Source organism: Clupea harengus, chromosome 12 (assembly GCF_900700415.2).
Source record: "Clupea harengus chromosome 12, Ch_v2.0.2, whole genome shotgun sequence".
Taxonomy (NCBI): domain Eukaryota; kingdom Metazoa; phylum Chordata; class Actinopteri; order Clupeiformes; family Clupeidae; genus Clupea; species Clupea harengus.
This window is the reverse complement of record NC_045163.1, coordinates 14,873,102-14,885,930: the sequence shown is the minus strand read 5'-3', so window position 1 is coordinate 14,885,930 and position 12,829 is coordinate 14,873,102. Positions and strand designations below refer to the sequence as shown.

The 12,829-nt window shown below is 42.7% G+C and overlaps 1 protein-coding gene across 4 annotated transcripts in view; it reads left to right on the top strand.

Annotated features, from left to right (window-relative positions):
* The window catches only part of kcnn2 (potassium calcium-activated channel subfamily N member 2), a 31,918-nt gene that overhangs the window by 5,006 nt on the left and 14,083 nt on the right, over positions 1-12,829 (top strand). For all 4 annotated transcript variants that reach the window (XM_031577700.2, XM_031577699.2, XM_012814720.3 and 1 more), the window contains exons 3-5: positions 10,636-11,054; positions 12,162-12,303; positions 12,687-12,797. In XM_031577700.2, coding sequence (XP_031433560.1) covers positions 10,636-11,054; positions 12,162-12,303; positions 12,687-12,797 — 672 coding nt within the window. The remainder of the gene's footprint in view (positions 1-10,635; positions 11,055-12,161; positions 12,304-12,686; positions 12,798-12,829) is intronic.

Below are 12,829 nucleotides of genomic sequence, written 5' to 3'. Positions count from 1 at the left end.
ATCCTAGTCATGGAAAAAGCCGACATCATTCCAATTAAAATGGAGCTTGTCTAGTTTATCCTGTGCAGTTAGATTAACTCCAATGAAGTAGCTGTTTGGAATATTCTAAATATGTATTTGTGTGTTGCCTTTTGGCAGATTTATCTCATAGTCCGTGTTGCATCTCTCGCTCAATGACACACTTTGACAACGAGTGTCCCAGCAGTGGGAGAAGCGTGTTTGTTGCCAGTGAAATTGTCACATAACAGCTCAGACTCAAAGAGATGGGAAAGAGCACATAAATTCAGCAGAGCAAAATAAATCAATCCTCTTAACCTCTGAGACTAGTTCAGCAGTTTGCATGGTGCACAGAAAGAGTAAGCTTGCGATTCTTCTGTTGGAGCGTGCATTGGGTTAACTGGATTGTCATCACCCCCAGAATGGTTCCAACACTTGGACAAAGCTCAATTTTATGACCTTGCGTCAAAGCATTGTTGCATTACTTACAGTGACTCTGTGTGTGTGTGTGTGTGTGTGTGTGTGTGTGTGTGTGTGTGTGTGTGTGTGTGTGTGTGTGTGAATGAGAGAGAGAGGGGGAGAGAAAAGGAGAGAATGAGTGTGTGTGTAATTGTGCAATTCAGCTGTTGTAGTGCCACTTAATTAAGATAAAAAATGTTTTTCCTGAATGGCATTCCTGAGAACAGTGATGAAATCTATTACTAAATTGACAAGACGCAGTTAATTAGTCTGCATTTTCAAATGAGAGAAATTGGGCAACAGTGAGCCATTTTGTAGGGCCGTAGTAGTAATCTGAGCTCAGATCCCACAGGCTATGACTACGCTTTGCGTGGAAACTAGGTTGGTTTTTGCATTGCTTGTTTCTCTGTAAAAATCCTAATCACTGTAAAATGTGTGCTTTGTCAGTTAAAGCTACACAGAATAATCTACCCTAGTTGTCTGATTGATTTAATTTTACAGTAAGAGTACATTACGATTTGCAGTAATCTCATGTGTATTAGTTCCTCTTTTGAGACTGACCTTTAGCGATTATGGGGCAATCCACTTAGATCGCACAATTAGGAGTAGAGAAAGGGGCCTGACAGTATATATGCCATTTCCACTATTGTACTTGCTGTAGACTTGCACAACGTAGTGTAGCGTAATGTAGCTGTCTTTCTGTTTTTAAGGAAATATGACAGTTTGGACAGTGTGTTTATAAAGACAATGTTAAGTTCCATTTGCTTTTTCTATTTTTAAGGCTTTTATCATAGGCAACAGCTAACAGAGTGCAGCTTTAATTTCAGTAATTATTTATTAACATAGTCATGTGTTAAATGTTCAGCAGCATTACTTTTCAGGAGAAAAAAAACTATGTAATGGCCATAGTATTCTTCCATATTGTGGTGAGGTAGCGTGGAAGAATGCGCAGCAAGACAGAGATCTCAGTTTTCATGGCAGCTCCTGTGGCCCATGCACAGCAGGACCCCAGGAGAATGCCATTTATTAGCAAGCACATGCACAGAGGGGAACTCATCCATAAACAGTCACATACACTGAATAGGGGGAACCAGAAGGCAGGTATTACTTGGAAAAGACAAAGACATTGATGGTTGACAGATAATGCTAAAGTAACACAGGAATCAAATACAGATGCCAAACAGCTTAAATCCCAGATGGGATGATAACAGTTACACACACTAATATCAGACACAAAAGGGAGACATAAACCAACTTCAAAGCAGAACAGTCTTTTACCACGACAGTCCCAGCTCTGCATCATGTTGAAGCTTCTCCAGTCCAACATCTCTCAATATAAATCCTACACAATAAAAATCCCTTTCGCCTCTCAGGCTCAAGGGGTCTTTTATTTAAGTACACTTTGACATGTTGTCAGTTAATCAGAAATAATTTTTGCTAGATATTTGTTAGGGAAAGCGTGTTGCTTTTTTTTTTTTTTAGACAGAATGCTGTTTATCGTTTAACAGACTGGAGTGTAACGCATGATTCAGTGATCGGTCATTTAGTTTAGGTAAAATAAACTTACCAAAGAAAGACACCGAAACATTGATGAAGCATACCCCCATTAGTGAGAGGGGGTTAACTGCATAACATTTTTTTTTTATAATATCCTAAGCTGCTGAAGCTCACGAGTCCAAATAAAGCAATATTTTAAATAAATGTAAATCTGGAATAATAAATACTGTACATATGAATACACGATTTTCATAGACCCATATTGCACATTCAATATTGTACAGCTTTGTCATACTGTCAAATTCACAGGAATAATTATGGCAAAAACAGAATGACATTATTTTTCCCCTAAAAGGGATTGTTGCATTGACTCGCAATGACAATTTGAAACTGAAACACGAGATTCAATGTAAGGGACATGTTGAATTTTCATTTTCACTAAAAGGATTTTTAGGAGGTAATTTGCAATTCCAAAATATTGCCAGCATTTTATATTACCCTGGGAATGGATTTTGGCATTAAATACCTGGATTACCGGAAAATGTATTCAGTCCAAAAAAATAGGAGCCAACGCAATTGTCCAAATTGGACGTATATTGAATGATATATGAGGTCATAATTACTACCTTATCTTCACATAAACTACAGTTTTTATAAAACAACTTACACACAAAATGTTTTCATCACATGATTTCTGAAACATGTCACTCAAACATCAAAACATTACCCCAAATCACCAAAACTATAAACTAATTCTCAGCCTTTCACTCAAGTTCCAATGTCATAAAACATTTTTTGTGAAACATTACACACATAGTTCACTTTCTAAGACGCAACAAACAGACATTGAACACTTGTGTGACTTTTTAAGGCACTGCCCCTCAAAATGCAAGACATATGTACCAATTCCAAAGGAGGACATTGGTCGTGGTGTTGATGAGTTACTCAAATAGGTGGCTGGCAATGATCAAACAGTCTTTTTTTAAGTGTCATGTACAAAGGGTCAATTTTTTATACTTCTTATATACCGGTAGCCTATAAAATGTTGTGTATGATGTGCTCCCATACTAAATTATTTGTAATGCGCTGTACTGTTAAAGTGCTACTGTTACAATGTTCCAGCATTTTTTGATGATATTTCAGTTTGCTGTAATGTTTTAGCAAAATATTTTGTATTGTGTACATTCTTGCACTGAAAAATGCAAAAGGTGCTCTGTCAGTGTGCAACACTTTGGTCTACAGTGTTTAGGAAAACGTAAAACATTGTGTGTTGATATATTCAGTCTGTTGTAACTGATTTAGTCAGATTGCTCTATGAAGTGCACTGTAACACTGTAAATGGAACAGGCTTTAGCCAAGCAAAGACAGGAATGTTTTAGATGCATCACACTAATGTGTTGTTAGTGATTGATACAGTCTAACAATATGAATAGTTGTATTTGCCATTTGACACAAAAGTTAGATTTTGACAAGGGATTATTGTTTTGAGTGCAGTTTCATTTTGCAGGAGATTTGTGGTGTTTAGCATTTTATGTGTGCAGGTTTGTGCATTGTGGGTAGGGTTTTGAAAAAAATGAGATCTAGTTTCAGAAAACATGCGTAAGCAGTAAAGCTGTAATGGCAGATAACCTCTGTTGCTTTATGTAGGAGGGCACAGAGGCAGTGAGAAAAGCTTGATGTTCTTTAAAATTCATCTCAACACTCAGCTGTAAATTAATTTACCTCACGATCCCTCTGCCTATGTAGACGGGTGTCACTGAAGTTGCTTATTCTCATACATTTGGAGTAATTTATATGCAAACAGTCTCTCGGGATAATCTGCTTCATATTTTCCATCAGTGGAGTTGACCACACTTTTTTCAAAGTCAATATATCAGTCATGTGGTGTGGATGCTGGAGTTCCCTGTATAAAGTAATTCTGTGCAGTTACCTTGCTGTCAGTGAAGGAGGATGTTATTTCTGGTTTATTATGACTTCCATGAAAGTAGACTCCATGCTTGTATTACTGACTGCAGCACCAGAAAGACAGAAACTATCCTCAGGGTCCAAATAGAGAGTTCTGGTCCAAACAGAAAAAGCTGGTCCACATAGAACAAAGCCCACCTCAGGTCTGAAGAACATCTAACAACCCTAGGATCTTAGAAGATCTTAGAAACTTTGGAACACAGTTTTGTCTAGGTCATTCTCATTATAAAATTGGTTTAATATAGAACCTTTTGTTCTGTTTTATTTTGCAATTTTGAAATCAAAGGCATTTTAAGGTTCTTGATCCTGACATCCCTGACTCCTACAATGCCTTGATGTTGTGTCATGTCCTTTCAATCAGGGATCCACATCTTTGTCTTCAGAACACACACCACTCCACAATGGGCACCACTCAACAGTGAACTTGGCTGAAAAAGAGACGGCCCCTTGTCAACAGCTCTGTCCGCTATTAGCTCTAAATGTGTGTCCCGAAGGCTGGCATATTTGTGACACACACACACACACACGCGCGCGCACACCGGAGTGTCACGCTCCTCTCCCCAGTCAATGGCTCTGTCTGGCAGAGTCCCCCCTCTGCTGAAAAGTGTGGCCAGAGTTGGCACGTGCACCACAGGCCGGGTCCAAGCCTCTCGCTTTCCCCCTTTGTAAATCTTTAATTTAACAAACTGGATGCAACTGATAAAGCATGGCTCCTGTTCAGCACATTGGCCCTCCCCAGCTTGCCTGTCGGGCAGGGGGGGGGGGGGGGGGGGGGTTGTTTGGTTTATATTTATGCCAACGAGCAGAAGACAGGGTCACACGACACAACAAATGTTTAGTGTATGTGCGGCAGCTATTGTATGACTGACTGATATACAGTAAACACCAAAGTTGTTCTAGTGGATAGCGTTACTACATGGTTCATTTTACATTAGTTACATATAGCAAATGTTTTTTTTTATTTTTTTAATCCTATTTGGAAGGTGGGCAAACTTGTTGTTGTTTGTTGTTTTATTTTCTCCATTCACTGTTTCCCACATGCATTCCTCTATGAGTTGATTTGGCCTCTGTTCATCTTATTCATTTTTTTTTTTTTCTTTGTCTGGAAACAGAACCCTCAGGTCATGTAGCCACGCTGTCCACCAGGAGAGCAAACGTATTGTTTCGCTCTTAACGTGACTCCCAGCGATAGTCAAAGGGGAGCAGAAATTAATTTACGTTCTGGTAATGAAGTGGGGAACGCCGGCTATGATTGCTGCCGTGGCCCTCTATAAATCTCGTTGATTAAAATAGCCCACTGACTCATGACGCAGCATTGTGATTCGTCCATTAATATTGGAGGGAACCATGTAAAGACCCAAAAGTCTCCCGTGAATTCTCTGTGCCTTTGATGTGCAGTGTCCCGGTTGACAGAGCATGCACCTGCCATAGTGATGCTCTAAGTACCATTTTTCTGCTTGTGACTATAATGTGAAAGGCAACTGATATTTATCATTGACATGCAGTTTCAGTTTGGGTATGACTCAGATGACCTACGACCTTCCTCTTTGTTTCAATGCATGATTGAAATCGTAGTTCTTACAAGGTCTAGAATTTGGTACCTTGAGTGTGGAATGTTTACTCTGCTGCGCTTGTGGAAAGCTGTGTGGATTGTCTTGCCTTTCGGCACATACGTCTTTCCAGTTGCCACACTTATCTCCCCTTTCACAGATATATCCATGAGCAGAGATAGCTCTGTTATTCTTTTATTTGGAGGTTAGAATACCCAGGCACCAGGGCATTTGTCATCTTTCGATAAGGGATCGTTTTGTCATACAAGCTGTCAGCCTGAAGTCTCTGTCCACTGAGAGATGCTTCCCCCATACAGACAGGCACACGCGCATGCACCTACACACACACACACACACACACACACACACACACACACACACACACACACACACAAACACACTCACAATGTTAGACAAACCATTCACTCACACCACACACTCACGCCCCAGGGCAGAGATAGACTTTCGTCTGTGTGTGTGTGTTTGTGAGTGTGTGTGTGCGTTTGCTTGTGGGTGAGTGTGAGTCTGAGTCGTGACTACAGGGGATGCTCCTCCATCTCTTCAGGTGAAAAGCCACCTCCACCTGAGAACACATGAGAGTCTCGCATGTCCACTCCTTGCCGATGACCTCCATTTTATCTTATGTGAGGGATCTCATGTACGAAGATCCGTCTCACCAGAAAACGACACTTCTTACAAAATCACACACAAGTACATGCCTAGTTTTCCATCCACAAACACCTCTGTTAGGTCCAGTTTAATGTGCAGTAAGTTAACCCATTTTGCACAATCTCTGAGAGGGCGATTCTTCTCCTCCTTTCTCAGTTATGGGTGGAGGCTACCTGGTTCCTTCTCCCCCATATCTATGAAAGCCGATGTAAACTACGACAGGGTCGTTTACTCAGCAAAGTGGCCTCTTAGGGGCCCGCTTTGATAGCATAAATAAACCATTGCATTAATTTCTAATTGCGCTGAACCTCTCAACCTAATTCACTAATGAGATTGAGCGATTTCTTTCCTTAGTGACAAGATATATGTTCCCCATCTTCGCATTACACAGATTAAATATTGAGCTTGCCTCCATTAGTTGTATTGAAACCCAAACGAAACCAGTAACCAACCCCCGGAGAGTCGCCACCGCCTCCTTGACAGACAGATGCCCCAAACCTTGCGCAACCTTGCGCTGTCCCGTGGTGACTGTCTGCATGCTCCACGTCAGCCCCTCTGACTCTCGCACGGAGCTTGTGAGGGGGTTGCATGTTTAACCTGAGGAAGCATCTCAGACAAATTGCATTGGTCATAAAGAAATTGTCACTAGAGTGTGCCAGACGGAGTTGTGTCATGCAGCTGAACTGACTGGCCTTTGGTTGGTTTGAGTCATTTAACCTGTTGTGCAATCCGCAATTCTAATCCAATACTCTTTCTGTCAAATTCAATTGCTCCTTACGGACCTGTCTGTCTGTTCAGTGCGTTAAAAAAAAGCTGTTGAGCTCAAATACCAAACAACCTCTCACAAGATTCACAGACTCTCTCACTTTTTTTTCCTTCACATTTTTTTTAAGGGCTCTCTTATTTGCCTCTGTCATTCAGGCCGACCCTCGTCCTGCTGTATCGATTGGAATCCTCCCGCATGAATGGGCTGTGCTGCACATAGAAACACATCTCAGATCATCCTTTGGATGTTTTAGCTTTATCCCATTGGGCTTGGTTGGAACTGTCCCACTTTACCCACTCCTCCCCACCCCCAATCTTTAGAAGAAGGGAAAAGAAACGACAGCCGACGCGACAGCGAAAGGAAACAGAGTCAATTGGGACACAGGAGAGGACATTATAACTTCCTCAGAACAGTGTCTCACATTGCCTTATGTCAGTGTGTCTGTCAATCAAGTGTCACCCCATAAATCACATGAACACAACAGAACAGAAAAGTACAGAGCAAAGCACACGTTAGCCTAAGACAGAGAGGCTCCTATATAACGTTTCAGATCCTTGTGTCACTTTGTATGGTTTATTTTGGAGTGGAGTCCTAACGTCTCAACTCGGCTTCCTTGTGTGTGTGCGTGTGCGTGTGCGTGTGCGTGTGCGTGTGCGTGTGCGCGCGTGTGTGTGTGTGTGTGTGTGTGTGTGTGCGTGAGAAGAGGTGACAAGCTCTTGAGTATTGTGTTGCAGGTTGTCCATTAACATAATTGCTTTTACCCACCAAGTAGGCTTTCCTTACGTAACCCTTTTTAAATGTTTAATTACCTTGTTTTGAAGCTGCAACTGTTTTTTTTAATTTTTTTTTATTTATTTTATTTTTTCTCCAAGTGCTTGTCTTTGTGGTAAGGATTACCCCGATAGGCCAAAAGACAGTGGGAAGCTTTCTCTGCCTCTTCGTCTTATCAGTCCTTGAGCAGACCGTGCACTGTCTTTGCGGTTGTTTTTGTTGCTAAGCTTTGAGTAAGATACCATGTGTCACTGTTGTGGAATAACAGCTTGTATTTCCCTGTCTAAGTTACACCAGCCCGGAAAGTTCAACAAGCCGGGCTATACCAACAGACAGGCAGGTTAATGTTACTCCCATGTCTCTCACAGATGTCAGAGAGCTTTCAAGGAGCCTGATGTCTCGTAGATGATCTGGAAATCTATCTGTCTAGCGTTGGGCATTATCTGTCTAGCCTGATCTGGAAATCTATATGTCTAGCCCTCCGTCTTTCAAGGACAAGCGGGCGGCGTGTACTGTGGTTGCAGATGTTTTTGGTTTCTGTTTTCTTTTGCTTTGTTATGTAGATTATTTACTTTACTTTAATGTATTTCTCTCTCTCTCTCTCTCTCTCTCTGTGTATGTGTATGTGTGTGTGTGTGTGTGTGTGTGTGTGTGTGTGTGTGTGTGTGTGTGTGTGTGTGTGTGTGTGTGTGTATCCATGTCCTCAATTGTGGCTGTGCCTATAGGCCGGACAGCATGAGTGGCATCTGTCTATGTGTGTATGCGCGTGCATGTGTGTGTGTGTGTGTGTCTAAGTCTGAGTGTGTGTGTCCTCCTGCACTGCTTTTGTAATAACTATGTGGATGGTCACTTCTGCAATTAACCAGGCACTGTTGTGTGAGTTATTCTCTGCGTGCCCTTGACTCACAGATGCTGCTTAAAAGGCTTTGACAGCGGAGAATTTATTCCCATTTGAATGATTCAAGCTTTTCTAATGTATTATTGCTAAATATATGATCTAGGTCATTGATCCCATTTTCTTTCCAGGAATGGGACAGATTTTTTTTCTCCCTAATGGGGAGTTTCGGAGAAAGACAGACTGAGAAGGGGCTGAGTTGGCAGGCTGTCAATTTATAATTTGAGATTTAATTTATTTACCGCCAAGTTTTTTCCCCCTCCTTTATGGTCATTAAGCTAGTTTAATTATTTAAACATCTGTGCGCATTTGATAGATACGGTGAGGTATATGGCAGACAGGGGATGGATTTTTGACTGGCGGTCCGTGTTTATTGGATAATTGGTCAGTTCGCTTGTGCCACTGGCATGGCCAAACAGGGGGTCAGGCGAGTAGAGGGGGATTGCTGTACCACACACAGAGAGAAGACCCAGAAAGGAAAAAATAACACATGCACCAAAACACAAGCAATAAAACTACACCTCAGGCATAGAACAGGTCCGCTGAACTCGTCTCTCTCTCTCTTTCTCTCTCTCTCACTCTCTCACTTGCACTCTCTCTCTCTCTCTCTCTCTCTCTCTCAAGGAGAGGCAGCATTGTGGAAAGACCACAGGAAATGTTCTTAAGTGACGCACCAAGGGGGTTTTGTCTTTCTGCCCTTTTTCCCCTCTTCTTATCTCATCCTTATCCATTCCCTTCGGTCATGTTGGGCTTTGAGTGGAGAGACAAAGACAGAGATAGAGAGAAAATGAGAGAGGGAGAAAGAGAGAGAAGTAGGGAGTGAGAGAGACAAAAAAAAGGAAGAGTGAGTGAACTGAACACAGAGATGGGAGAGGTAGCGAGAGAGATGAAGAAAGAGAGAGAGGGAGGAAGGGAGAGAAGGAGAGAGCGGGAGGAAGAGAGAGAGAGTCCCTTGCAAATGTGCTGACTGCACCATTCCGGTGAAATAAACGCCAGCGACGGTGACAGGCTACTGGACCTTGAGGTGATGGAGAGGGCTGGGGGGCAGAGCTGTGGCGTTGCAGGGAGATATCGGCAGCCACGTGTCAGCCAGGAGGGACTGATTTGACAAGCGCACGCCCGAGCAAGAACTCCACGCAGCCTTCACAGGGGCAGGATATTTATGAAGCAGAGGAGGCGTGGAGGGAAGGGAAGAGGGGGGGAGAGAGAAAGAGATGGGGGAGAGGTTGGTGTGGACGGAGGAGGGAGGAAGAGAGAGGAATGAGGAGATGAAGAGAGGGAAGGGAGGGTGGAGGAAAAGAAGAAGGAGTGGCGACGTGTTATCACCAACAAGGCCCGTTAGAAAGAGAAGACAGATATTGGGAAAGACGTTGCTGTCGGTTGCCCACGGCCCTCCATGACTGATGTTTATGTTTTTGCAGCAGACACAGAGCAAAGCATCCTGGGATAGGCAGCCACTCAGGATTGAAATGACAGCATGGCAGCGGTTGTGGCGGGGTAGGGTTGGGGAAGGTGCAGACATGGAGAGGGAAGATAAGGCTGTGAGGGGGACTACTCTGCTCTTGTACGGCACTTTCATACCCAAATCTCAAATATGACAATGACAAGTCTGAGAGAAAACAATATGCATTTCACAGCACAAACCCTGCATCTAATTCCTGCATTTAATTCCTTTTCCACACGGTATCAGTGCTGCTGTAAGTTATGAAGGAGAACAAAACCAAAAATGTTTGGTCACACTTGCTTTTCTACAGCTTTTACTAGTATAGTAGAATAGTGTAAAATAAAGAGCTACAGGTAGAATTACAGTATTGCATCCTTAGCACCATTTCTCATCTAAGACATTAAAACGAAACAAAACACTTTTCATTGCTGTTCCTCTTAGTTTTGAAAACACAAAAAAAACTCAATAGAATTTGCCCAGTCAGGCTATTGTACAGCCTTTGCTACACTGTAACTACTCTATTTGATTTGGCCAAGTTTACTTATAGCTAGAATTGCGTCCTCTGCATTATTCCTCCTGTTAGACATGAAAACATTAACATATTTTATTGCGTCTCCTTCAGTTGTTCATGGTGGACAATGGAGCCGACGACTGGCGGATAGCCATGACGTACGAGCGCATCTTCTTCATTGTTCTGGAGATCCTGACGTGTGCCATCCACCCCATCCCGGGCAACTACACCTTCACGTGGACGGCGCGCCTGGCCTTCTCCTACACGCCGTCCAAGGCCAACGCCGACGTGGACATCATCCTGTCCATCCCCATGTTCCTGCGGCTGTACCTGATCGCACGCGTCATGCTGCTGCACAGCAAGCTGTTCACAGACGCGTCGTCGCGCAGCATCGGCGCGCTCAACAAGATCAACTTCAACACGCGCTTCGTCATGAAGACGCTCATGACCATCTGCCCCGGCACCGTGCTGCTCGTCTTCACCATCTCGCTGTGGATCATCGCCGCCTGGACAGTGCGCGCCTGCGAAAGGTGGTGCTGGGGGGGGGGGGGGGGGGGGGGGGGTTTGGAGGGTACATGGAGGGCGCAAATGGTGGTAGGAGAGGGGGTTGATTTGGGAGTTTAAAGTGGAGATGGGGGGGAAGGAGGCATGAAGGTAGTTGAGCTGTAACTTGGGAGAGGGTTTATTTGGTAGTGTGGAGGGGCAGCGGACGGCAGGGTTGAGTTGGGGGATGAACGTTGTTCGGAGGAATATTGTTGGTAGGAAGGGGCTGAGTTGATGTTTCTATGACGATGATAAGTTGAGGAGGGAGATGATGAGCGCCAAAATGCTATGACATTATTTGGTAGTTGGAAGGAGCTTGAGTTAAGGTCCGGACTGAGGGGCTGCCGATATTCACCGTCTCCCACCAAGGTGGTACTGTTTGCAAATGATAAGCTATCACCTGTCAAAGAGCACCGTGTCATGAAGGGTGCTGATTCATTAATGATGAGTGCATTATAATGACACAGGGTCATGCTTTTAACCCACTCTCTGGTGTTAATTACATATTATGATAGTGATTGTGATACAACTGATATGGAGCTCATGGTAGATGACAACTACAAAGTGATAAAACTGCACAAAATCACACGCAAAGATACAGATGCTAAGTGTTCTGTAGGATAGCCTAGACTGTTTATGTAAGCAGCCCTCTGCAGTTATGGTTCAAGTTCAATGTCTTTCAGACGTTCACTGTTTAGTACACTTTTCCTTTTTAGCCCCTACAACTATTTATGAAGGCAAAATTGAATTCAGCTGAACTTGATGTTGATGATATAAACAGATAATATATGGAAAGCTTGGTAATACTGGCCACTTGACACATTATCATCTCATCCAAAGATAACACACACCAGTTTGGAGTAGGCTCTCAGATAAATATAGGATGTTATTTTAGTTCTTTGAGCTATTGCTCAACAAATGCTGTTGGCTATAGTGGATTGCTTGCTTGTAATATTGGTCCATTCATTAGGGATTTCTGGCTTGTAAACTTGCTGAGGAGACACAGACGCAATGCTAACACAGTGTACACTGGCCAATTAAAACACAGAAATCCATCACTCATGTTTTTTTCCCTGCCTCTCTGCTCCCATCAGATACCATGACAGCTTGGACGTAACCAGCAACTTCTTAGGAGCCATGTGGTTGATCTCAATCACTTTTCTAACCATCGGTTATGGGGATATGGTTCCCAACACCTACTGTGGAAAGGGAGTCTGCCTCTTGACAGGGATCATGGTGAGCTCTTCATGTTATCACTACATATCTGTTCTGTAGCTACAAATAGTATTTGGCAATTCATTTACTGTGATTTTGATGTTTTGTTCATGTCTTATATATCATTGTTTAATGATATTTAGGCATAGTTATTGGTTGAAGTTAGATTTAATCTCATTTGAAATGTTCCAAGTTGACATGCGAGCTAAATTGTTAATTTAATCTTGCAAAAAAAAATCACTGTAATAATTAACAAAGTAATTATACTATTCTATCATTATTCGGGTGGCATAAGTTATCAAATTGAAAGACACAATTTAGATGAATGAGATGCTGTGTCTGTGGTATAATAGCTGTACAGAGGATATGAAGATCAATTATGAACTCTGACATGTTTCTACCAGGGGGCTGGATGCACTGCTCTGGTGGTGGCAGTGGTTGCAAAAAAACTGGAACTTACCAAAGCCGAAAAACATGTACATAACTTTATGATGGACACCCAGCTGACAAAAAGAGTAAGTCTCTTCAAACCACGATCTTTCAACCC